Below are 25,949 nucleotides of genomic sequence, written 5' to 3' on the forward strand. Positions count from 1 at the left end.
CGCCACCCCTCTCACGCACAGACAATGAGCCCGCAGTGGGTTTATGAGACATGCGGGCCCCTCCAGGGCTTCACGCCCGCGCGCACCAAACGCGCCTGTCACTGACTCGTGCACGGCGCACTAAACGCTAGTGAGCACAACCCTGTATGTGCTGCTTCAACGTGCTGAATACAATTTCACAAGGCTTAAAATCCCACGCTAGTCACTTATGTTTAATTTTCTGACTGGCAGGTTAAGGTATTCGTAGCTGGTCATGAAGTAAATGCGTTTTCTGTAATCGCAAGCCCACAGACAAAACAACGAAAACTTTCCGCTTACCGTTGCAAAGCTCTTCGACTTCCTCGTCGTCATTCACTCACGAACAGAGGACCGAATATCGATAATGTTTACGTAAATGAAATGTGCGTGTCGGCGGGTAAAAACGGAACATTAACCCTACGGCTGTGTGACGTCTCTCGGTACTGGTTTTGAAAACATCGCCGTCAGTTCGTGTCTAAGAAAAGCTCGAGCAAAAAACACGCAAAGCCGCGACAGCCATTGGCTGAGGCGCAGTCATGTGATCCTCCGCGCTCAGAAGGCTTCTGCGCATGACCATGATACAGCTCTCGTTCTGCTGCTAGAGTTTCCATGCACTGATATTTCGCTTTTAAATAATTTCCCCTGTTTATTTATATTTTATCCTTTTATCTTCTGTAAGATTTTATCTTTTACAATCTATTTGTTTCTTTGCTATATTGGCTATTTTATTTCATTCAACTTATTTATTTTGTTCTTAAATTATTGTGTTTTCTAATGTGTAACACAATACATGAGTTTTACTGAGCTGAACTTTGACAAAGCATCGCAATTACATTTAGTTTAATGTAGGATTTGTATGCAGAAAAAGAAATATGGTATGTGTTATTAAAAGTAGTTAAATTTGTTTATTTTCGTGTGCGTTTCACTTTCTCTTTTCATGGTCAGATTTATTTACCATAATACAGGTAATAACGTTAATTTGCTGGCTTAATATAAAAGTCCCATACGATTTTCATTCACTTTACAAATGAAGTGCATTCGCTGTATTTTGTGCTTATCATCTCACGCTTTAAAGTTTTGTTTTGGCTTTATTTCTTTGGGGTTGGGGACTGACGCTGCGCACTGTGACGTCACCCCTTCCGCCCGACGCAGCGACGAGAGAGCGAGTGCAAACGTTCAGGAAACGTTCAGAAAGTCGGAGATGGCGCGCGGAGAGGTGAAGCAGGTATTTGAGAGTCGCGATCAAATTAAAAGTATTCATTTTGTTATTATAAGCGCAGACTATGTGATTTGTCGGGCTCACCGTTGTTGTGGCGCAGTTTGGTTATTTACGTGATGTAGGAAAGGACAGTTCGCGCATGCGCAGTGGACGGGCTGGTATTATGTTGCAGAAAGAGCTCGAATAAAACATCGGCGCATATGGGGGATGGGCGCTGCTTATTCACGTGCACAGAGCAGCTAGTGTAGTTAGTTGCATGAAACGTGACTGTTGTGGTTTGAAGAGGTGATCTTGTTAAAAATATGGCATTGCAGCTGTCTCGTGCAGAAGTAGGTCACAGTTTGAACACTCGCAAGAAAGTACACAAAGAATTATGATGGCATATGCTCTTGGTTGGCATAAAAAACAGTTTTGGTAATGCGTTTTGTCAAGTTCAATAACAAATTGTAAACATGATATGCAGATTTTCAGTATTTGCAAAGAAATGCCCCAAAAACATCAAATTATTGCAGTATAATGGAGGAAAACATTAAATATATACATTAAAATTATTTTGCCAAAGTTATTTATGGTTTAGTGCACTTGTTGTGTTTATCTGAATAGCAGTTGTGTGTCATTGAACTTCAGCCTGTCATTGGACACAAGAATTGCTATTGCATGTTGTACACATACACACCAGCATTGTTGGCCATCACATCTTTCCTTTACGAAAATGAACCATGTTTTATTGTGGTAAAAGTGTAGTAACCATGGTTTTTGGTGTATTGATTAAATTTAGCAAAAAACATGGTTTTACTACAGTAACCATGGTATTTTGGTTTTACCTGTACTAGTAAAACCATGGTTTATTTTCGTAAGGGTTAAGCCAAAGCATCAACCATGGTACAACCACAGTACATTTCTTATGAGGATTGTCAAGTGGTGTAATAGTACAGTTAAGGTTGGGTATGAAAAACCACAAGGTTGTGGAGCAGGGGGGTATATCAGAAAACTTGTGTGACATACCCAGGTATGTTTGAAATTGAAAAAGTCTTTACGTATTCCCTGTGTGTGCGCATAAACTCTCGGTTACCAGTAGAAAGTTGATTGAACTAACGTTTATCAGGTGTTTTGGAACCGACATGATCAGGGTTGGCAGGTTTCGTTTTAATCAACCGAAAGTTCAAGGTTTTACTGATGGTAAGTTAACCCCGCTTTCTGGAATACACCCCAGTAATGTGTCTTGTGATTCAAACCTTGTTTAAACATCTATCGCTGTTTAAGTTATTTATAAACCAGATTTCCTCATTGTCAATCAAATTTGTTTGTATTATCAAATAAAAGTAATAGAAGACCAAAACCTACATGTTTATGTCTTTTGTTTGAAATAAACACTAAAAAACCCTGTGAATAGGGTTGATAATGCAAATACTTCTTTACTATCAAACATACCACACAGACTTCACCTGACAGGGTTATCCGAGTAAAACACTCTGGTATCACACAGTTTTTTTGTGTTTGGTTGTCATTTTTTGATAATGCTCAAAACATAAAACTCAAAGCCATCAAAGAATCACAGTGGACCTGTTGGGTATAATTAATGATAACATTTTATTTACATAGCATCTCCGATGTGTACAGGGACTCAAGTCAGATAATGGACGATGGGTCGGTTTGCTTATAGGTCGGGTCTCACGCCAACACCCGGTCCAGGAGGTGGTTCTGTCAGTGAAGTTAACCCACCAGCAGGTTCACATGAGAAACGGCCATTCCTGATGGAAGCAAGATTATATTAAATAACAGCTTAAAATACAGTTAAAACATTCTTGGCGTGCTAAATGATTTATTAACCAACATCACATAATGTACTTAACCACAGTTTAATTGTGCTATTTTTGGAGTAGATACGTGGGATGCATATTATCTTTATAAAGTGTAAACAATATGGGTCTCTGTAAATTAATCTTATGCTCAGCCTCCTATACCTAACATTTGACCTTTGTCTAATGGTCAATCCCTTTAATAAGCTTGTGTTAATGGTAGTCCCGTACAACAATTTGAACTCAAAACTAAAATGTGCTTTCCTTTGAATTGGGTCATTTAATTTACTAGGGCTTGGCCCAATGTTTGGGAAAATATTTATTGGTATTTGGGCCACTGTACAAAATATGTGGTGTGTTTTGTTTAGTGCGTCATTTGTATTATACATTTTTATACCACAACGATGGTAAATGCTTAATTCTGATTGGTTGAGAAATCTTCCACAATTATGCATTATTTTTCGATAAACGCACATCTGACCTGTCAAATGTCTTAAAATAACGCCAGAGCAAGGTCTTAGTCTGTGGTATTGACTCCGGTCCTTTGAATTATTTGAAAATAATGCACACCCACGGTGTAATGGCACTTCGCGTCATGCCGCATTACCACCTTGGAATATTTTCTACTTATTTAACGGCCCGTTGTCGATTATTTATTACTTATTCACTTGTTTATATTTTATCTGCATTGAATTTAGTGCTGCCTCACGATTAGTCGCGACTAATCGTTTGCAGAATAAAAGTTTTTGTTTACATAATATATGTGGGTGTATTGTGTATAATAATTATGTATAAATACACATACACACATGCATGTATATAATTAAGAAACATTTGCATGTGTATATACATGTTTATATTTATATATAATCTATATTATATATAAATATAAATATTTATTATATAAATATATTTTTTCTTAAAATTTACATTTATGTGTGTGTGTTTATATAAACATAATTATTATACACAGTACACACACATTTATTATGTAAACAAAAACTTTTATTCTGCAAACGATTAGTCGCAACTAATCGTGCGGCAGCACTAATTGAATTCTATACTTTACACAATTACAATCTAGGTTCAGAGTATAATTGTGGACAAATATAAATAATATTGAGAAAACAAATATTATAAAAAAAATAATTATAAAGATTTTTTTTTTGCCTAGCCCTGTTTTAAGAGAAAGTGAAGATAGAAAGTAGGAAAAGGCCTTCGTACCGAGGACCAGGTGGGGGAACTCTCCCTGCTTTCAGCTCATCTATGATCTGCTCAATGTCTGATGGTTTTAGATCCTCCTATAAATCAAATCAAAGAAAAATACAAGCAGAACACATTAAACACTCATTCAAAAGAAGTAAGCCTCCATTTTCTTTCATTTCACCCCATCTTTACAAAGCATCAGTTGTATAAGCCAAGGCATTTATAACCTACAAGAAAGTTATACCCTACTGAGAACATTTTATTTTTTGAAAATAGAGCAGATCTGCCCAAATTATCAATAACATCAAAGTCTTTATTTCTTTAATATTATCAATTACCTTTATTCTTAATTGTGATTCCAATAATTTTTTTATTACTGCAATACTAGAATATAATTTAAAGCAGGCAGTCCCTCCAGAAAACGCAATTATGAGATCGAATGATTCAATATATAATCAGCCAAAGTATGCATATTTATGGGGGGGGGGGCATTTTTTAAATGCGCCGCACTTTCACAGCATAAATTGCAGATTTCTGCTCTCAAAATATGCGGGGCTTGCACGATTTCTTAGCCCCTGCATTTTCGTAGCAAAAAGTCATATATATCTTAGCAGAAAGTTGAAAAATGTTGCATTTACTTCACACATGCGCAGCCATGTCCCCAGTTGTCATGGGAATGTTAGGAAGTGATGTTATTACACGACGTGAACATCAATGAAAAGCTGCAAACAGTTTTTTCAATTTCACACAGTTTTTGCAAGTTTGCGCAATTTTGGCAAGTTCTCACAATTTCATCGCATAAAATTTAATTTTATCCTGCATATTCCATTGCATTTTTTAAGAAAACGTGCCGCAAGAACAAGTATTTTGGCCGCAACAATCACAAAAAAAAATTCTGACTGAGCAGTGATTCTTAAACAGTGGGCCGCGGCCCACCAGTGGTCCCTCTAGCGCCATCTGGTTGGCCGCGTAGGCAGTGGTAGACTACGGACTGGGTGTGCCCCATAAGTCGTGAAAAGTGAAGCCTCTGGTGGCTGGCTGCAGTACGAGTCATAAACCACACCCTCTCCATTCAAACGAATGGGACTCTGCTCTAAATAAAAAAATATTTACACTTACAATAAAAGTTTACGAAAGATGGTTTTGGTCCTTTCAAGTATTTGTTATAACGCTGATATATGTTCAAGTGTTCATTTTTGTGATAAGTTTCATTTTAGCTAGTAATTTGATGCTATAGAAACTAGGGATGCACGATATATCGGCTGACATATCGTTATCGGCCGATAAGTGCTTATTTTTAATATTATCGGTTATCGGTCTGATAGCAAAATTAGGCCGATAAATGACAGCCGATAAATGATGGATTATTTTGGTTTGTTGAACCACTTCACTTGCTCATTGCTGGCCATGTGGAGTTTTGATTGGTGCTTTCTGTGACATAGCACAAAGATGACACGTGTTGCGGGCTTAAGAAGAGTATGCCAGTCTAGCGCAAAGACAAGATGTCCGCGGTCTGCGAGTTTTTCATTGTGAAAATAATATGAATATTTATTGGCCTATAGATATCGGTTATCGGACCCCAAATTTAAAGAGTTATCGGCCAAAATTTCCATATCGGTGCATCCCTAATAGAATCGTGGCGTGTCGTTATGATCGGTTTAATTGGTCGCGCGAGCGTTTGGACGAAAGTTTGATACCGCGGCTCTGCCTCTGGCTCCACGGACGATTCCTTCTGCGCATGCCTTGGCTCCAAACTGAAGTTTTTACGTAACATGGGGGCGACCATGGTCAGACATTTTTGGCTTCAATTCATTACAATTACGTCCATCTTTTTTTACAGTCTATGCTACGGACAAATGATTTTTATAAATCGATTTTTCTTATGAATTAAAAACACTCATTCAAGATGCATGATCTAAAAGCCCATTCATATTTAAATATCACAACAGCAGTAACGTCAGATAGAACGTATGTTCATTCAGATGCAGTAACAATATGTGAATGGGGTCATAAACAGCACGCCCGCGTTGTGCCACATTAAAAAGAAGGTGGCATCTACAATAGCTGTCCGCAATGCACACTCCAGTGTACAATACCTTGAAAGGAAGCAAAATCCTCAACCCTAGGTCAGTTTTAAATTCCCTACTGTAGCGCCACTTTTTGATGTGCATTTTGCATCACTTTCTGAAGCTCGGGGTTTCCCCCTTTCGCGTAATTTTTAGACGTGCAAGATACTTTCAGTTTGGCTTATGCGTCAAATAAAGATGCATTTTAATTCACTGAATGTGTAGAGGTAGAAATCATTTTTAATAAAGCCTCTGAAAAAATGAATAGACCACTTCAGTTTTGCCTTTTATAATCATGTCTACATGTAGCCTACTGTTTTCATTTCAGTCCAGTGTCTGTTGACTTCGGACAGTGAACCTCAGGAGTGACGTAAAGTCACCACAACACAACAGCAATGTACAAGACTAAGACCATGAAAGGACACGTGATGTTTTTATTTTATCAAATATTCACTTTTGAATTGTTCCTAAAATAAATATTAAAACATTAGCATTGTGTTCTTAAAAAATGAATTTGAACTTGTTTTCTTTGCAGTAAGCCTATTCAAAATCTGAATCTTTTTTTAGCAAATAAAAACATTATTTTTTTATTAGGAATTTGGCAGAAATGTTTTTGGTAGTTGGTAGAATGAAACAAAAAATAATAATTTTTACTTATACCTTTAAATAGTACATTTAGATAAATGTCTTAAAAAGGCCTCTTAATGTTTTCTGCGGCTGTATATTTTACCTTTAAAGATGTAATTTCTCAATTTCTACCCTTGAGTACTAATAAAATCTAAGCCTAAAAGTCCACCTTTACATCTTCCACTTTAAATGTTTTTTTTCGGCTCAAAATTACACCTATGTGGTTTGGTTTTTCCATTGGAAGCAATGACATTACCCATTCATCTACAGGGGTACCACTAGGTGTACCTTTAGTAATGTGAAAGGCATGTCAGAATGCATTGTTGTTTTTTGTTATTCTGCATTGATACTATCATGTTTAGAAAGGGGGTCCTCAGAATAAACAGTCATTGGTGGGCCGTAAGTTGCAAAAGGTTGGGAACCTCTAATGTAAAAGTCTACAATGATGCGCATTTTACAAGATGAACTTAAAGTCTTAGGTTTGCTTAGAATGGGTCTGTGAAGTTTCGGCTCAAAATACCCCACAGATCATTTATTATAGCATGTCCAAAATGCCCCTAGTTGGGTGGATGCAAAAAAGCACTGTTTTCACATCTGTACCTTTCAATGCAAATGAGCTACAGCTCATAACTCCCTTAACAACAGACAGTGAACACTTTCGAGTCAAAATAGATCTGATTTCTGTGATACAGTCCGAGACAATAGTATATTTAGCGCTGCAACGTGCCAACAAACACATTTAGAAATCATTCGGGTAAAATAAACTGGTCAGTGGCTGTGGGCGGGGCTTTTTCAGTGTGACATCACAAGAAAATCAAAACGCACATTTATGTCCAAACATTTTGTAAAAGTGGATTTTTCGTAATATGTGCCCTAAAATTTCTTTTCTACATTATCAAACTGGGGAAGATTATTTATGTAAATAATACCTCATGAAAATAGCCATAAAATAACACAACGGATAAAAGATCAAAATGGTACAAAAATTGGCTATTAAAAAATAACTGTACTTACAGTCTTGTTCAAAATAATAGCAGTACAATGTGACTAACCAGAATAATCAAGGTTTTTAGTATATTTTTTATTGCTACGTGGCAAACAAGTTACCAGTAGGTTCAGTAGATTTTCAGAAAACAAACAAGACCCAGCATTCATGATATGCACGCTCTTAAGGCTGTGCAATTGGGCAATTAGTTGAAAGGGGTGTGTTCAAAAAAATAGCAGTGTGGCATTCAATCACTGAGGTCATCAATTTTGTGAAGAAACAGGTGTGAATCAGGCGGCCCCTATTTAAGGATGAAGCCAACACTTGTTGAACATGCATTTAAAGCTGAGGAAAATGGGTCGTTCAAGACATTGTTCAGAAGAACAGCGTACTTTGATTAAAAAGTTGATTGGAGAGGGGAAAACCTATAAAGAGGTGCAAAAAATGATAGGCTGTTCAGATAAAATGATCTCCAATGCCTTAAAATGGAGAGCAAAACCAGAGAGACGTGGAAGAAAACGGAAGACAACCATCAAAATGGATAGAAGAATAACCAGAATGGCAAAGGCTCAGCCAATGATCACCTCCAGGATGATCAAAGACAGTCTGGAGTTACCTGTAAGTACTGTGACAGTTAGAAGACGTTTGTGTGAAGCTAATCTATTTTCAAGAATCCCCCGCAAAGTCCCTCTGTTAAAAAAAAGGCATGTGCAGAAAAGGTTACAATTTGCCAAAGAACACATCAACTGGCCTAAAGAGAAATGGAGGAACATTTTGTGGACTGATGAGAGTAAAATTGTTCTTTTTGGGTCCAAGGGCCACAGGCAGTTTGTGAGACGACCCCCAAACTCTGAATTCAAGCCACAGTACACAGTGAAGACAGTGAAGCATGGAGGTGCAAGCATCATGATATGGGCATGTTTCTCCTACTATGGTGTTGGGCCTATTTATCGCATACCAGGGATCATGGATCAGTTTGCATATGTTAAAATACTTGAAGAGGTCATGTTGCCCTATGCTGAAGAGGACATGCCCTTGAAATGGTTGTTTCAACAAGACAATAACCCAAAACACACTAGTAAACGGGCAAAGTCTTGGTTCCAAACCAACAAAATTAATGTTATGGAGTGGCCAGCCCAATCTCCAGACCTTAATCCAATTGAGAACTTGTGGGGTGATATAAAAAATGCTGTTTCTGAAGCAAAACCAAGAAATGTGAATGAATTGTGGAATGTTGTTAAAGAATCATGGAGTGGAATAACAGCTGAGAGGCGCCACAAGTTGGTTGACTCCATGCCACACAGATGTCAAGCAGTTTTAAAAAACTGTGGTCATACAACTAAATATTTGTTTAGTGATTCACAGGATTGCTTAATCCCAGAAAAAAAATGTTTGTACAAAATAGTTTTGAGTTTGTACAGTCAAAGGTAGACACTGCTATTTTTTTGAACACACCCCTTTCAACTAATTGCCCAATTGCACAGCCTTAAGAGCGTGCATATCATGAATGCTGGGTCTTGTTTGTTTTCTGAGAATCTACTGAACCTACTGGTAACTTGTTTGCCACGTAGCAATAAAAAATATACTAAAAACCTTGATTATTCTGGTTAGTCACATTGTACTGCTATTATTTTGAACATGACTGTATATTTCGGGGTGAAATGATGATGACAGGTTTTGAGATTGATTCATTCATATGTATTAGATAGATGAACTACTACAACTTTTGAGACTGACTGAAACATGAATGTGTTACAATTACTTAGAATAATAACTAAGAAATTAAACTCCCTAGTTCACCACTTGTGACACTCAATGCAAGTCATTTGCATATGTGAGTGATCTCTAAACCACAGCTGTCTTGGTCTGTATGGAGTAATCTAAAAGCGGTACAGTCATGTAGATAAAATCTCACACAAGTTTCCTCCGGGAAGATTTCAGTCTTTACATTAGAAACTACAAAAACTCAAAAAAGTGACACCAAACAACCTCAGTGCATGATTAATCGTAGGATTAACCCATTTCACACGGGTGAATCACACACGGTTGATGACTCTTTATAAAACAGTCCAGCGCCACAACTAATTGCATCATTAACCTAGCGGGTCATTGAGGGCTTTGTTTAACACAAACAAGCTTACACTGAGACTTCGTCAACCTGGGGCCTGTACCATGAAGAGGGTTTAGTTGGCAAGCCAGGTAAGTTTAGGATTAGTTCATGCCAATTATGGGTTTTGGGTACTAGGGATGCACGATATCAACAAATTATAATATCCATATCACTGAAAGTTGCGATAACTTAATTTTTTTTAAAGTGTCTATCATGTGTGTTGCATGCTTAGATTGTCCAAATTAAACCAATCAGAAGGGGCCTTAATAAATACCCACCATGTAGGTCTTATACTGTTATGCTATTGGCAAGACCGCTTGCGCAAAAGTCAACCTAGCGGCTCAAAGCAGATGGATGATAATAAAAAAGAACGGTACGTTTGAAATTGTGGTTTTTTTTCCTAACTTACATTTAATTTCATCAGAAAAATATGTATTTCCTGTTTATTTTAGTAACGTAGTATTTAAGTATTTAGTAATTTATTACATAATATAAATGATTTAAAAAAAATAGCTAATAAAATAGTATTTCTCTAGGGAAACAATATATCGCAAGAAATTCAGTTACGGCAACATTCAACAGTAGAATCGAAAATTTTCTTAATATCGTGCAGTGTTATTACATTATCCAAACCAAACTGCGCTAGGGCGCGTTTGACCCCCAAATCCTGGTTGGTTTGACTAGTGTGATCTCTCTGTAGGTTTGGTTAATTGCGCCTCGGCTGGGTTGCAGAGGTGGGCTGGAGCGAGTTTTACTTAAGGCCGTTTCACACGGTACGCGGCAAGTGGCAAAATCGCCACGCGGCTTCATTAAGCGCTTGCCATTAAGTGCCATGTCCGGAGAAGGGACAGGACTTTGGATGCATGACCAAGACGTGTGGACCATCTCTGCTTTACCTCTGTAACCGCCACCGTTTTGCCGCTTTCCCGCACGTCTCCTATTGAAAAAAAGAACTAAACACTCGCGGTTGCCGCGTACCGTGTGAAACGGCCTTTACGCTCAGACGAGGAATGTTATGGTGTCAGCGCAATTCAAAATAAGAGACGTCAATTGTGCTACCACTCACCTTCATCTGCCTTTTGATGCGCGCAGGAGGGTTTCGTGAGTGCCGAACTGCACACGTGACAGATAAACTACACAATACGATGGCATGTGAAGGGGCAGTGTGTCATCGTGCAACAAACGACTCGGAAGAAAAAAAACAGACTTAACATTACGATGGGTTCCAGTGTTAAGGGAGCACTTTACTTCCTGCTTTTTTTTTTAAATCGCATCTTAATGACGAAATCATGCCCGGGCTCGGATCAATAAAGTACAGTGTGAGTGCGTGCATCTGGGGGAGTAGGGAGGGGTGACAATCGCGCTGGGAGATGTTTTGGATAATATGAGTGCGCCCTTACATGCAAACTATTAGAAAAATTACTCATGGTTTTATTAGTAAAAGGTACTAAGCATGTAATTTGGTATATTGATTACTATTAATGTTACAAAATGTTATACTTTAAAAATACAATTGTTACACTATGGTTACTATAGTAAGACCATGGTAAATGTGTGGTTATTACAAATAAATCCAAACACTGATAACTGTATGTTACATGGTTAATTTAACAGGTCAGTGGTAGACCAGAAAATGTATACCTTGTACTGCACATCGTAAGGAGAGTGTAATGTGATTTTAGACCAACAAAGCCTGATCGTATTGGTTTGGTTTGTCAACTCAAAATGAACCCTGTAACCTTGAGTGTTTTTATGCACTTTATGGGACAGGCCTCTGTATATAAGTAACCACTGTCGGTTGAGTTTTGAATGGAAAAGAAATCTCCATATTCAAATAAAGCATAGGAAAGGTTGCACAGTTCTCTAAAACAATTATTATTACTTAGTTAAGGCATTTAAATAAACCTCAAACCAGGGTGTTTTCACACCTAGTTTATTTGAGCCGTCAAAATGCTCTCGGAGCAGTTCAGTGTGTATAAGTGAACAAACCAAGTGATCTCCGACCCCCTATAAGGACCCAAAAGTGAACCGTACTCAGACCACGTATGGAAGTATGGTTCGCTTTTGGGTTCTTTTGTGGTTTGATTTCTTTTTGACATGAGAAAGCAATGAGGTCCGCTATGAGTTTCATTTTAACATAAAAATCAATGGCTCGAAGGGTCGAAGATCACTTCAGTTCCGAAAAGTAAAAAAAAAGAACTGGGCCCTTTTTTGATCCACTATATTGTGAACACCAAAAGGACTGAGGTCACATTCGCCTAGTTCCTTTGTTGGTTAACTTTAAGTGACATGAGGTTGGTTCTTTTAATATAGTCACCCGTAGGTTTGTGAAGAGCCAATAGTATAAATTTTTGAAAAACCAATAGTAGGCGGGGTCTGCCGTCGCCATCTTGACCGCTTCACTCGCAGATAAACAAAAATGGTTAAAGAGGTGGGACTTGGGTGAAGCTGAAGTGGCTGAACCACGCCCACCCCAAGTGGCCACACACTTAATTATGCATAATTTAAAGGCTTAGTATAATTTAAACAATTGAGTTTAAATTAAAAAATTCACCCGGTCACAGTTGTCATGAAAGGCAAAATTAGCTATATAGACGTTTTGTGCAAGGCTGTATACATATTATTTATACTACTGTAAAGTTGGGCATTTTAACATTGGGGTCTATGGGTATTGACTCCCTTTTGGAGCTGTCTCTAGCAGCATGTCAATGAATTGCATTTTAAGTCACTTCCGTTTTGGATCTAGGGCTGGGACAACACGTCGACAATGTCGCAAAAAATACGTTGACGCAAAATATGCGCGTTGATTCGTCAGACCCAAAATGGCGGCGCCGTAGAGTAGTAGCATTAATCGATGCATTGAAAAAAATAATCGCTAGATTAATCGTTTCAATTTTTTTTATCCCAGCCCTAGCTTCATCAGAGAGATTGAAAGTTTTTCCCTCTGGGAAAATACCCTTAAATATCAAATCGAAGTGTGTAACTTTACAGCAGATATTAATGATGATCTTAAATCATCAGGTATTTCAAAGAGAGATGGCCAATTGAGAAGCTCAGATCAGATGCAAAAGTGTAAAAAATTGATAATAATATATTAACCGAATGCTCTTTAGTTACTTTTCAAAGATTAAATTGTTCTATGATATCTACATAAAAGATATGTGGCTTTATTAAGTGCACACAATATCCAGAGATGGTTTTACATGTGCATTTACAAATCTAGGATGTGTCCCCAGAATGAAATGGTCAATTATTAACTTATTTGAAAGGGTCATGAATAATAATGTAGAGCTCTGGTCTGATTGGCTGTTTCTCAGAGCAGCTCATTTCAGTAGCTCTGTGTGTGTTTAAGACTGTATCAGACGGAGGTAGGGCTGTCACAATGATTACATAATTGTCTCATCACGATTGTTTGACCTCATCGTGATGATTTCAGATCACTGCAATGATTGCACATCTCTCTAAAAAACACAAGGGGGAGCTGTAGGGCCTGTATAAACGAGACAATATTAGATGGCGTTCTTTAACTGACAGTGTAATGCGATACATTGCAAAACCATTCAATACTGTGGAAAACAATTACATTTAAAGAAATGCTGCAAAACTTAAGCAGTGTGAACTATTACTAAATAATTACTTTTAAATATGTGTTATGTGTGTTAATATTCATTGCTAGGTAAAACTTGAAAACTTTAATTTCATTTAAATAATCACAACAATGTGAAAATTATTTCATGAACAAACAAAAAGTATGAGAATTACATGTCAAAGCAATAAAATAGTAAATTAATCGTCATAACCAGCAAAGCCCAGTGAAATAATCGTCATAATCGGCACAATTTATTAGTCAATTAACCATCAGCCAGACTTCATAATCGTGACAGCCCTAGACGAAGGTCAATTATTCTGAGATTGTTAATGGAGGTTTCTGATTGGTAAGAGTGTTTATTTCAGTATTTTACTGCATTGTTTTAGTGTCTATACCAAGTGGTGTAGTGGTGTCTGGAGAAGTGGGTATACTCTTAGTTTATGCCCATAGTAGAAGTGGGTATACTCTTAATCTATGCCCCCAGTAGAAGTGTTTATACCCCATGCCATCAAATAAAGAGGTGGGTATACTCCGTATACCTGCGTATACCCTGCACTACACCACTTTCTTAAGTAAAAGTACGAAAAATGTTTTTACTTAAGTAAAAGTACAAAAAATTACTAGATGTTTAATATACTTAAATATTAAATATAAAACAAAAACTTGAAATTATGAAATGTAGTGGAGTAAAAATTATGATAATATGTTTTGGAATGTTTGTTTTCCAAAGAAAAAAACTAATAAAATGCGAATAATTGAAAATGTACTTTTATGTAGAAAGTAAAAATACTTAAGTACTATACAACTCTGGCCTATATGTAATTTTAAATAAAACTTTCAATGAATTGTTGTTAAATTGTATTTGTTTAATGTTTTCAGTTGATAAGATATGCTTTTTGATAACTAAAATTTAATATAACTATTAAAACCATAATCCAGAAAAATAAAAACAGAAAACACGGAATTTGAAAATCATAAAACGGAATTTGGGGAAAAATAAAACGGATTTATAGTGCCCTACACGAAGTTTGCATAAGAAGGAGGAACAATTACCAGGTACAGAGCTCCTTACCTGACAGATGTGTGATAAAATAAGTGAAAACTATGATCTCATAAAAATTTGACCAGGTAAATGCAAAACAACATAGCTTTAAGCGAACATGCAGTATTTCTCACAACGTCCCAGCAAAGAAATGCCACGTTTTATATTGACAAACACTACTTTTAAAAAAAGGGCAAACCCTTCCTCTATACATTTTTATCTTTTTACATCACATCCTGTATATCATCCTCCAGTCATTTTAATTAAATCAAGTCAAAGTTATTTACTGTCATTTAAATTAAGACTAGTAACAATCTATTGCCACCAGTGTTACGGTACTCTTCAACACATTGACATTCATACAGGCACATTGTTCATTTCAGAGAAAGTGCCTCCCCTAGAGGTCACATTAAAACTAGACACTTTGTATAGTAGCAACACACAGAAGAAGATTTGTGATCATACTCACATAATAGTTATCATTGATTTGGACCATTGGGGCGTTCACACAAGCACCAAGGCATTCAACTTCTGATAGGGTGAATAGTTGGTCGGCTGTGGTCTCACCGACTTTGATACCTAAAAGAAAAAATAACTTTTAGTTGACAGTCAAGCAACATAACTCACTTTACAGAAATGTTACACAGGTCAGTGGCAAAAACGGTTCGGCAAGATGAGAAAAAAAACTTGTTTTAAAAGCATGCATGCATCAGGTTTATTTTATGCACATCGTGTATTTATGTTCATTTCATGCAATAAAAAATTACATTTGCAACATTTTTATGAAAGTTAAGACAGAATGGACCTAAAAAAAATCTAATTGTGTAACCGCCAATTGCTAAAGAATGAGAAATATTACATATTTTATACACCTTGATGGCATATAAGCGTAATCATAAAAAATGTCATTTTATTAGTTATTTCTTAATGTACATTTTAATGCATTTTTGTAATATTTGTCCTGATTTATGCTGAAAACAGCTCTGTTTTCTAAATAATCTTTGACAAATTATGTAAAAATGTATGTAAAAAAATCATATTACACTAAACAAGATGATTATATTTTATTCCAAAAAAAAGTATGAATATATTTATATTTTAATTTTAAAAAATACTAGTTACACCAATTGGCACAGACTGTTACACCACACTGACATTTTTTCAATTATCCCCCAAATATTATTTCAAAATGAAATAAAACCAGAAATTTTAGAATGAAGTGTACTTTGAAAGACATACTCTCAAAAAACAAAGTATGCTTTATGCTTTAATCTCTGCAACTCACCTGCGATGGACTGGATTAGTTCTTGCTTACCTAGTTTGTTCTTGATGGCCTCCAGGATGCTGTCAGAGTCGCAGAGCATACACGGCGTGGTGGTACAGATCTGGACGTGGTACTTTCCCACTGGCTTGCGGAGGAACATGGTATAAAATGTTGCAACTTCATACACTCTCATAGGAGCAATGCCCAGGACCTCTGCCACCTGCAGGAGACACAATGTTATTACACCAAATATACCAATAAGTTATTATTTGCGGGTCAGAATTACCAAGTATTTATTGTATTATTATTATTATTATTATTTAGAGAGACACTTTTCCCCATCATTTTTTCAAGGTTCGAATATCACAATTTCCAGGTTTTCTCAATAGTGAGATCCCTGTATTTATTAAGGAAAACAGGACCTCTGCCACTTTATTCATTGCCGAAATAGGAAGCCATCCATGTTGCCTCTGGGCCAAGTCCAGCACAGGAATAGTGGCGGCTGCTTTGTGCCCCTCTGGGTAATTATTAATTATTGCCTCGACTCTCTGTGTAACAACAACAATCACATCACATGTCTGTTTGTTCAACATTTTTGGTCGTTTTTTCTACACAAGTAAAATGCACTTTGCAAAAAATAATACACAATATTAATATAAAACATACCCTAGATCATATGACAGATACAATGAAAATAAATACTATGAAAGTGTTTAGTTGTTATGTTTGCTGCAAATAATGGGTGCCTCACCTTCATGTTTTCTGGGGTAAAATCAAATGGAGTATCTGGATTGTTGTCTGGTGTGTCTCTGTGCTGGAATAAAGACATTACATAAATCACAATAAACACATTTTACTCTTCATTAGCCACTATGAAGGACAATTTTATATTGAACAAAATGAAAATATTTAATTTGCAAATAAATAAAGTTCACCCGAAAATTAAAAATTTTGTATTCTCATGTTGTTCTAAACCTGTAAGACTTTAGTTATTTTGATGAACACAAAAGAAAATATTTTGATAAATGACAAATTCCATCATATTTGTTTTTCCTACTATGGAAGTCAATGGTTACAATCAGCTGTGTAGATACCATCATTTATTAAAATATCTTCTTTTGTGTTCATCAGAAAAAAATAATTCATACAGGTTTAGAACAACATGAGGATAAGAAAATTACGACAGTATTTTCATTTTTGGGTGACATTCATTTCATTTTAAATGAGAGACCCTGGACCACAAAACCAGTCATAAAGGTCAATTTTTTTAATTACAATTTATAAATTATATGAAGGTGGAATTTATAAACTTTTCATTGATGTATGGTTTGTTAGATTCAATATTTGAAAAAAAATTATGGTGGGAGATTTACAAAATATCTTTAGGGAACATGACCTTTACATAATATGCTAATGATTTTTGTCATAAAGGGAAAATTTAGAATTTTGACCCATTCAATGTATATTTGGCTTTTGCTTTAAATATACCAGTGCTATTAAGACTGGTTTTGTGGTCCAGGCTCACATATATGAATCTTTATGTCTAGCATCTATATGTATATGTGTGTGTGTGTGTGTGTGTGTGTGTACAGTATGTGTATGAATAACATTTGAAAAGTGGACCTTGGGGGGAAATTATGCTTTAATATAGGCAAAGGAATATCCCACATTCATTAAAAAATCCCGATAATTTACTCACCCCCATCCGCATGTCATACAAGGGTATCCAGCGTGCCCTTACATATTATGTAATCACGTAAAAAGGTCACGCATGACATATGCAAAACTACCACTCCAATGTTTACAAGTGTGTAGAAAGTGTGTAGACCATTGTTGTATGTGGAACAATACAAAATAATGTATTTGTGTCAGTTTTTTGTTTAAAATGGTCTGCAAGTGTGTGTTTCACATATGTAATTATGACACGGCTAGTGCAAGATGAGAAGTGGTGGTTTAGAAGTGGATGTTTTATTTTTCTTGGCCAAAAGTATGTTTCACTATATGAGACCCAATTTAGGGGGCTTTGTAAACTGTTGAGGTCCAATAAAGTCTATTAAATTGAGAAAAATCCGGGAATGTTTCCTCCAAAAATGTAATTTTTTCTCGACTAAAAAAGAAAGACATCAACATCTTGGATGATATGGGGGTGAGTAAATTTGTTTTATGAAAGTGCAGTAATCATTTAAGGTAATCCCCATGTATACAGTATGTACAAAAACCTAAAGCCTCACCACAAAGATGCCGCCTGCGCCAGCTCGAGCTGATGTCTGATGCAGGCTACGGACTTGCCTTGCCTGAAAAAAACAAATATGACAGGGACATTTATTAATGAACAACTACACAGTAATAAATGTTTAGTAAGAAAAAATACAATGTGCTTTATTCGCCAAGTGTGCACACACACAAGAAAAGTGTGTGTCCAGAAACTCTGTATGGATTTTGTCTGCAACTACTTACATACAGTATACATAGAGAGAAAAATTATGTTAACAGTTTTTTTACAGATGTGCAGTGTAAAGTACATTACAACTTATATATATATATATATCTACACACACAACTATAAAAATATGACTATGTATTTTAACAATAACCATCTGTATATTAACACTTAAATCCTTTGTAGATGTTTGACTTGAAGCGCAATTAAAATACAGTTTTTCAAATAACTGTGCATTAAGTACATACAGTATAGACTGCAGTTACAGTATACATTATGTACAAATGGTATACTGTTTGCAAACATCACTTAATATTTGGGTTTTTTGTCATGTACGTCGTTGTACACTTTTGTGTGTTCGGGTTTAGTCAGTATCTTGTAAACTAAAACCGTTTAATTCACATTTAAACTAAATATAAACACAGCCAGACATGAATATTAGCGGTTAGCGCTTTAGCTTCGTGTCCTTGCACAGATGTCAACTCTGTGTTTTTGCACTGTTTCCGAATGATTTCTCTACGATTCTCCTAGATTAAATTACAAAGACAAACATAAAATAATCCTACCGCATAAGACACCAAAGAGCGCAGAGGTAACGCTGAAAACATCTTTTAAACGCGCTCGGTCACACTAAACTCCAGCAATGGCGGACATCAATCACTGCGATATCGATTGAGTTGGTCTGGATACGGACTGAGCGCCAGATCTGTATAATCGAATACAGAGCGAGATCAGGCAAATAAAGCTTTGGGGTTTTTACGTTTATTTGTTTGTAAATACGCATGTTTAATGTTTCCATTCTTTGGTAATGTAAATATATATATATATCATTTTTACAATGCAGTAAAGTTTTTTTTTTCAATATTGAATCGTTGAATCTAAAGCAATAAGCGATGAATCTTTATAATCTATCACAAAGCGAGCTTGGTTGAGCTCGGTTTCGCAAACATTAAGCGCCCAGTCTGTATAATCGAACACAGAGGCTGTTTACACTTGGCATTAACATGTGTTTTCGTCGATCGGATCACAAGTGGACGACGTTAATGCCAGGTGTAAACGGTGTTCAAAACGTTTTGAGCTCGTCCACTTTCGACCACTTTCAACCACATCCAGAGGTGGTCGAAACCACTTTCGATCGGATCGCTTTGGAGGTGCGGAACGCACATGTGGTTGAATGCGTTGGAACAGTCACACGCGACCGCCTTCTCTCCGCCCATTTATCTAATCTGAGGTATTAAACACAAGTTTCACATCTTTTTTGACTTCTGGCGTGAACATTCGGTGAACAGCGCTATTTTTAGCCTTTCATTGATAAAAACTAAGCGGCTGATCTCTGTAGTTTCGTTTTGAAAGCGTCTGAAAGTTGCGCGATCCTATTTCATCAATTGCGCTGAAAATTCAAAGAAAGCTCTTACATACTCATGTACAAAACACTGTGCAGCATGTTTACTTGCTAAACAAGCAGTGCACTCCGACATTATATTAGTTTGCCTCCATATAAACTCATAATTACTCCCGCTCGGGTTTGAATGACAGCAGAGAGACTCGCCCACCGTCTCACAGACCACCCCCTCATAGTATTCAGCACAGAAGCGGTCGAAAGTGGACAAAAGAGACGGATTTAAATACCAGGTGTAAACGTAATGTGTCTCTCTCGTCCACTTGTGATCCGATCGATGAAAACACATCTAAATACCAAGTGTAAACAGCCCCACAGAGTTGGTCAGATTTACACCTACTTGCTGCAACTGAGAACAGATGCACATTGTGTTCTGGACATTCTGTGATAAATATAACTAAGCCAGCAAGTATGCAATGTACACTGGATTGAAGACTTATTTTTATATTGTTAATAATGCTATTTGTAACTAAAATCTGAAGAGTTTCCAAACTGAGGGATTTGGCCAACTGTTTGAATTAAGTTATAATTTGTATGCATGTCATTGCATTACCCTGCTGAAAAAACAGCATCAAACAAGCATGGGAATTATGCTGGTTTAGCTGGTGGTTACTAGCAAACCAGCACCAAAAATACAACATATGCTGGTCTTGCTGGTATGCAGTTTTTTTTTTAGCAGGGTAGACAACAAAAAATCAAAGCAAGTGGCATTTATCAAGTGAATGCAATGCATTTTGTGCAGCTAAGCTACATTTTGTGTAGAAGAAGTTCCCTTCTTTTGTAAGTTGCGCAAACAACATTGCTTTGTATGGCCACACTTCCAGTAAATGTCAAACAAAGGGGTGGGGGCAGTGAAATCCAGAGTTGCGAGAGATGGGAAGTGAATCGAAGCCTTCTGTCAGGAACCCATTTACATTATTATATAAGAGGATATTTTTTTGTTTTTGGTTAAAATGTTCTTGACATGCTTTGAGACTAAGCTAAACACGACCAAGTGTGTCTACTTAGCTAGCCTATAGTTTAAAGACCAGCTAAATCTGACAAAACCTCTTTCTGAGGCTGTCTATGGTATGTCCTCGTTTTCATATTTGGGTAAATGTGTGTGTACAGTTTTAGACTTTGGACTTTTAGTGGGGGCATTTGAAGCTGTCCTCACTATCTGAAAGGCCCATAAATCTAATATGGTCAACGGGTTTGTATGAGGTTGGCGTTTAGCTAGTACGTATCAGGATTTCAGTATGAAAACTTTTGTGTGTGTGTGTGCGCGCGTGTGTGTCTTTTTTCAGTAAACATGCAGCCTGATGCTGGTCAGCCCCTGGGCTCGTGCTGCACCTCCTATTGCAGTGGGATCAGCAGCCGAGCTGTTGCTTAACCAATCAAAAAGTAGGAGTGTTGAATAAGGCACTGTGATTGGTGGAGGAGGTGCTGAGCAGACTGGGATAGATTAAAGGGTGGGTACCACATGCAAGGCCATAATAAACTGCTTCATACAGAGAGGAATCTCTTGCAACACAGATCATAGGAATTGCTGTTTCAAACTGTTCAAAAATGGTTGTTCCAGGGCCCCACGAACCAGCAGAAAACATTTACTATCCACCCGATGGACTGTTTATGGATGCACATGTGCCAGACCTTGATGCATATCATTCTCTATACAAAAAGTCTATAGAAGAGCCTGAAGGTACAGTATGACAACTGATGATGAGAGTCAGAGAGACTATGATGAGATCAATACAAAAATGCAACACAAATGTGTTTATTTGAAATGCATTGCAGAATTCTGGGGAGATGTGGCACAAGAGTTTTACTGGAAGAAGCCTGCCTCAGGACAGATGTTACAGTATAACTTTGATGTTACCAAGGGGAACATTTATGTGAAGTTCATGGAGGGTGCAAGAACAAACATCTGCTACAACGTTCTTGACCGAAATGTGCATGAGAGGAACCTTGGAGACAAAGTAGCATACTACTGGTAATGAATGTACTATTTTAATTCTTATTATTTGCTTAAAGGTGCACTGTGTAACTTTAAGGAGGATCTCTTTACAGAGATGCAATATACTAAATAAAATTATTATCAGTGGTGTATAAAGACCTTATAATGAACTGTTATGTTTTTATTACCTAAGAATAAGCCATTTTTATTTGCATACACCGCGGGCCCCCTTACATGGAAGTCGCCATTTGGGCTAGCTTGTTTCTACAATAGCCCAAAACGGACAAACGGCTCTACAGAGAGTGTTTTGTTTCATCATTACATTGTCTTAGATGATGACGTGTTTGTACAATGGCAACTACCGTAGCTTCTCTATGCATTTTGAGTAGGAGGGATGAGCTTTAGACTGAGCCACTGGTTGCATATCAAAATCTCCTCACTAGATGTTCTCCACACAGCACCTTTAATTTGAATACAGTAAACAGTGATAAGACAGCCCCTATAAAGATTACAGCACCCTTACATCAAAGACATTCATCAAAGACAATACTATCATAAGTCTACCTCCATGAGATTGATTGATTTGTTACAGGCAAACCACTCTTAAGAGAGGTTGACTCTTAAAACTAAAGGTGCTTAAAAGGTTCATCACAGCGATGCCATAAAATATCCATTTTTTAGATCCTTAAAGAACCATTTCTTTCTTAAATGTTCATAATCTAAAGAACTTTTTCAGTACAGAGAACCTTTTGCGAAACAGAAAGGTTCTTCACTGTTATGGAACCATTTAACCAAAAATGTCTTTTTCACAAAGTTTCACGAAATGCCTTCCAGGAAAATTTTCTTCTAAAAATATATAAACATTCAAATATATCAAATGAAAGAACAGACCCTCTGCTTTCAAACAAAGAATAAACAAACTGCTTATAAACTCTTAAATATGGGTATTTTTCTTTAAAAATACAAATTTCTTAGCAAAAAGCTGACATTTTTTTAGTTTTATAAAGAAATTTTGTTAGAGATCAGATTCAGAATGATTATCAAAACATACACAGAGTTTAAAATTAGTAAATAACGTTTGGCTTTTTGCATAAATTGGGTAACAGTACAGTGTACATTATGTACAAATGGTATACTGTGTGCAAACATCACTTAATATTTGTGTTTATTGTCATGTATGACATTGTACAGTTTTGTGTGTTCGGGTTTATTCAGTATCTGGTAAACTCAAACCATTTAATTATCACTTAAATTAAATATAAACACAGCCAGATTTAAATATTAGCGGTTAGCGCTTTATCTTCATCTCCTTTCACAGATGTCAACGCTGCATTTTTGCACTGTTTTCAAATAATTTCTCTACGATTCTCCTAGATTAAATTATGAAGACAAACATAAAACATACGGACTAAGCGCCAGATCTGTATAATCGAATAATAACGGGGGTTTTTTTCATAAATTGGTTAAGTGCGATTATCTAGTGGATAATCACGGTATTGCAGATTAACATAAAAATTCTTTAGAAACACTTTTTTATGCAAATGTTTTCTCTTAATTGACGAAATAACCTGTCAATGGCGGGAAAAGAGTTAAAAGTGAAGTTATTGTAATCGTGTTGTTTTGGCATGAAATGTTGTTCATAAATCTCAAAATTGATGCTTTGAAATATAAATAGACTTTGCAACAGTAGGTTTCAGATCAAAACTGTTACACGTTTTTAAAAATAAAAGTGCTTAAAAGGTTCTTTACGGTGATGCCATAGAATTATTTTTGGTTCCTCAAAGAACCATTTAGTCAAAAGTCCTTAGAAGAACCATTTTTTTTAAACATTTTTTGAAACAGAAGATTCTTCAAATGTTAAAGGGATAGTTCGCCCAAAAAAGAAAATTCGGTCATCATTTTCTCATTCTATTGTTACAAACCTGTATAAATTTTTCTTTGTTTTGATAAACACAAAGGAAGATATTTTGAGGAATGTTTGTATTCAAACTCATCATAAACCCCGTTCAATTCTATAGTAGGAAAAGAGAATACTATGGAAGTGAATGGGGCCTCTGATCGGTTTGGTTAAACATTCCTCAAAATATCTTCCTTCGTGTGTTCAGTAGAACAAAGAAATTATGCCAACATTTTAATTTTGGGGTGAACTATCCCTTTAAAGGTTCTTTATGGATCCATTCAGCCAAAAATGTCTTATATGGCATCTTAAAGCACCTTAATTTTTAAGATAATACTCATAACAATGTTTTAGGGTGAAATGTTAAATATGCTTGATAAATTGTGTGAGATGGGGATATGTTCAACTTGGATTTAAAACCCTTATAGAAGTTTGCATAAAACATGTTCTCAGGAAAGATTCCTGGCTGTAGTTCCTACAGTAATCCAGTCTAGACTGTCTTCTCTGGCACATTTGATAAGGTGTTTTTGGCAGACAGTTCTGTTCTTATAGCCGGCGAAAAAAACAACAACAGCAACCACGCAGAGCAAATAATTCAGTAAGACATTAACCAACAAGCGGACACGTGCAGAGGTTTAGCCACTAAAAGCAGGTATAAACAGTACTGTGCAAAGTCTCAGGCCCTGCCAACCACAATAGCATCTTAACAAGGTCTTACATTTGCATGCACTTCTCACATTTTAGGTTGGCATATGTCGGTCTGCTGAGTTGACTCTTCTTTTGCTTGTGCAATAAACAGGGCCAAACACATAGCTGATAGACATCTGCCAAAGACACCTTATCTTTTCCAGTAAAAATGGGACACATGTGCATGCAGGCATTCAAATAAGGTGAAATGCATTGTTATGAATTATTTTTTTGACAGTATCATTGTTTTCTCCAGGGAAGGTAACTCACCTGATCATCACCTGACCATCACCTACAGTCGGCTGTTGAGACAAGTGTGCCGATGTGCTAATGCTCTAAAGCTGCTGGGTAATAACATTATCTGGAAATATACCTGCAAATAAACCCAGCTAAAATATAAAATCATCCTGCATAACGTAAAAATATAACCTTTAAGGAGGATCTCTTTACAAAGATGCAATATACCATATAAAATTATTATCAGTGGTGTATAAAGACCTTATAATGATCTGTTATGTTTTTATTATCTAAGAATAAGACGTTTTTACTTGCATACAAGTAAGGTTTTTACCTTGACTGATTGAGTAAGGTCATATCAAAGATTGAAACTAATGTGAAATCAGTGAGTGATCTTTGTTACAAAGTAACACTGAAGCAGAGTTAAAAGCTGCAATATGTAACTTTTTCCTCACTGAAAAAAAATGATTCTGTGCCTTAGTAAATTTAACTTAAAATAAATTATTAAATTCTATTAAAAAATGTAAAAAGTAAAAATAACACAAAAAATTTAAGTTAATTCTAATTTAACAAATTATTGAGTAAATTTCACTTAATTTTATTATGTAAAATCCACCCAAATTTGTAAGAAGGAAATTTTGTGTTGAAACTGCTTGAATTATTTAAGTAAATATAACTAACTAGGCAGTGGGCTTGTACTTCCCAGCATGCTTTGCATGGGACTGCGTTTGGAGAGTAAAATGTGAAATTAAACGCTATTTTTTGTGTTTTTAACAAAAAAGAAAGACTTGTTAGTAGTGTTTCAGGTTAAATTATCTTTGAGATTAGGAAGAGTTTCTGTTTCTGTTTTGAGTTTTGTGGTTACCATCATTAAGAAGAGTGGTGCTTGTGTATAGACAATAGGCGACACGATGAAAATCATGATGTAAGCAATAACTGTGCTTATGCCAGTACTGAGATCTATTGAGTCTCTTCTTACTTGCTCAACATAATGTGGCAGTTAAATGTGAAAAGTTAAATAGAATAAGTGAGATTAAAAAAACGATTGGATTATCTTAATTTTAGTATGTAGAAATTAAACCATTAAATTGATTTGTTTGCACATAATTAATTTTAGTGTACTGAACATAAAAAATTGAGCAAATTCTACTCAAAATAATTATGAATATAATTAATCTGAAATTACATATAAAATGTAAGTACACTCAATTGATAAATTATAAGTACACTCAACTTAAAATATATATCTGGAGTTAGATAAATTAATTGTGTGCATCTTCTTGTTATAATAAAATTAAGTAAATTCAACATAACATTTTTTTTCAGTGTATCTATCACCATCTCTGTTTGAAACCTAAAATTATATTTTACATCTTATTTGTAGAGTTATTGTCTTAACTTAGGTTTAATTGTTGGCTGTTTCATTTA

The 25,949-nt window shown here is 36.0% G+C and overlaps 3 protein-coding genes across 5 annotated transcripts in view; 1 reads left to right on the forward strand and 2 right to left on the reverse strand.

Annotated features, from left to right (window-relative positions):
* The window catches only part of LOC129443161 (ankyrin repeat domain-containing protein 12), a 66,281-nt gene extending 65,765 nt beyond the window's left edge, over positions 1–516 (reverse strand). For both annotated transcript variants that reach the window (XM_055203594.2, XM_055203593.2), the window contains exon 1: positions 319–516. The gene's annotated coding sequence lies outside the window, so the exon portion shown is untranslated. The remainder of the gene's footprint in view (positions 1–318) is intronic.
* A 662-nt stretch (positions 517–1,178) lies between these two features.
* Positions 1,179–25,949, forward strand: part of LOC129443162 (acetyl-coenzyme A synthetase, cytoplasmic) — a 47,367-nt gene continuing 22,596 nt past the window's right edge. Inside the window, exons 1-5 of one of the 2 annotated variants that reach the window (XM_073857042.1) lie at positions 1,179–1,243; positions 21,062–21,215; positions 21,326–21,445; positions 21,541–21,736; positions 24,541–24,632. In XM_073857042.1, coding sequence (XP_073713143.1) covers positions 21,376–21,445; positions 21,541–21,736; positions 24,541–24,632 — 358 coding nt within the window. In that variant the 5' untranslated portion in view covers positions 1,179–1,243; positions 21,062–21,215; positions 21,326–21,375. Of the gene's footprint in view, positions 1,244–21,061; positions 21,216–21,244; positions 21,446–21,540; positions 21,737–24,540; positions 24,633–25,949 lie in introns of those variants that run through there. The other variant, XM_073857041.1, reaches the window with a different exon arrangement.
* On the reverse strand, positions 2,809–19,088 carry LOC141351027 (NADH dehydrogenase [ubiquinone] flavoprotein 2, mitochondrial-like). The gene is made up of 8 exons (XM_073857044.1): positions 18,932–19,088; positions 18,157–18,219; positions 16,677–16,739; positions 16,348–16,473; positions 15,977–16,136; positions 15,131–15,240; positions 4,261–4,337; positions 2,809–2,988 (listed from the first exon to the last, which is right to left on the reverse strand). The coding sequence occupies exons 1-8, from the start codon at positions 18,971–18,973 to the stop codon at positions 2,895–2,897; spliced, it is 735 nt and encodes a 244-aa protein (XP_073713145.1). The 5' UTR covers positions 18,974–19,088; the 3' UTR covers positions 2,809–2,894.

The sequence above is a fragment of the Misgurnus anguillicaudatus genome, chromosome 2, assembly GCF_027580225.2.
Source record: "Misgurnus anguillicaudatus chromosome 2, ASM2758022v2, whole genome shotgun sequence".
Classification (NCBI taxonomy): domain Eukaryota; kingdom Metazoa; phylum Chordata; class Actinopteri; order Cypriniformes; family Cobitidae; genus Misgurnus; species Misgurnus anguillicaudatus.

Bases quoted from the DNA above. Each gene is read 5' to 3' on its own strand.
- LOC141351027 (XM_073857044.1), bottom strand. From the start codon at position 18,973: ATGTTTTCAGCGTTACCTCTGCGCTCTTTGGTGTCTTATGCG. The intron at 16,474-16,676 runs GTGAGGCACCCA...GTTGTTACACAG, and splicing joins TTACCCCAGAAAACATGAAG to AGAGTCGAGGCAATAATTAA. The intron at 4,338-15,130 runs GTGAGTATGATC...TTTGATTTATAG, and splicing joins AAATCAATGATAACTATTAT to GAGGATCTAAAACCATCAGA.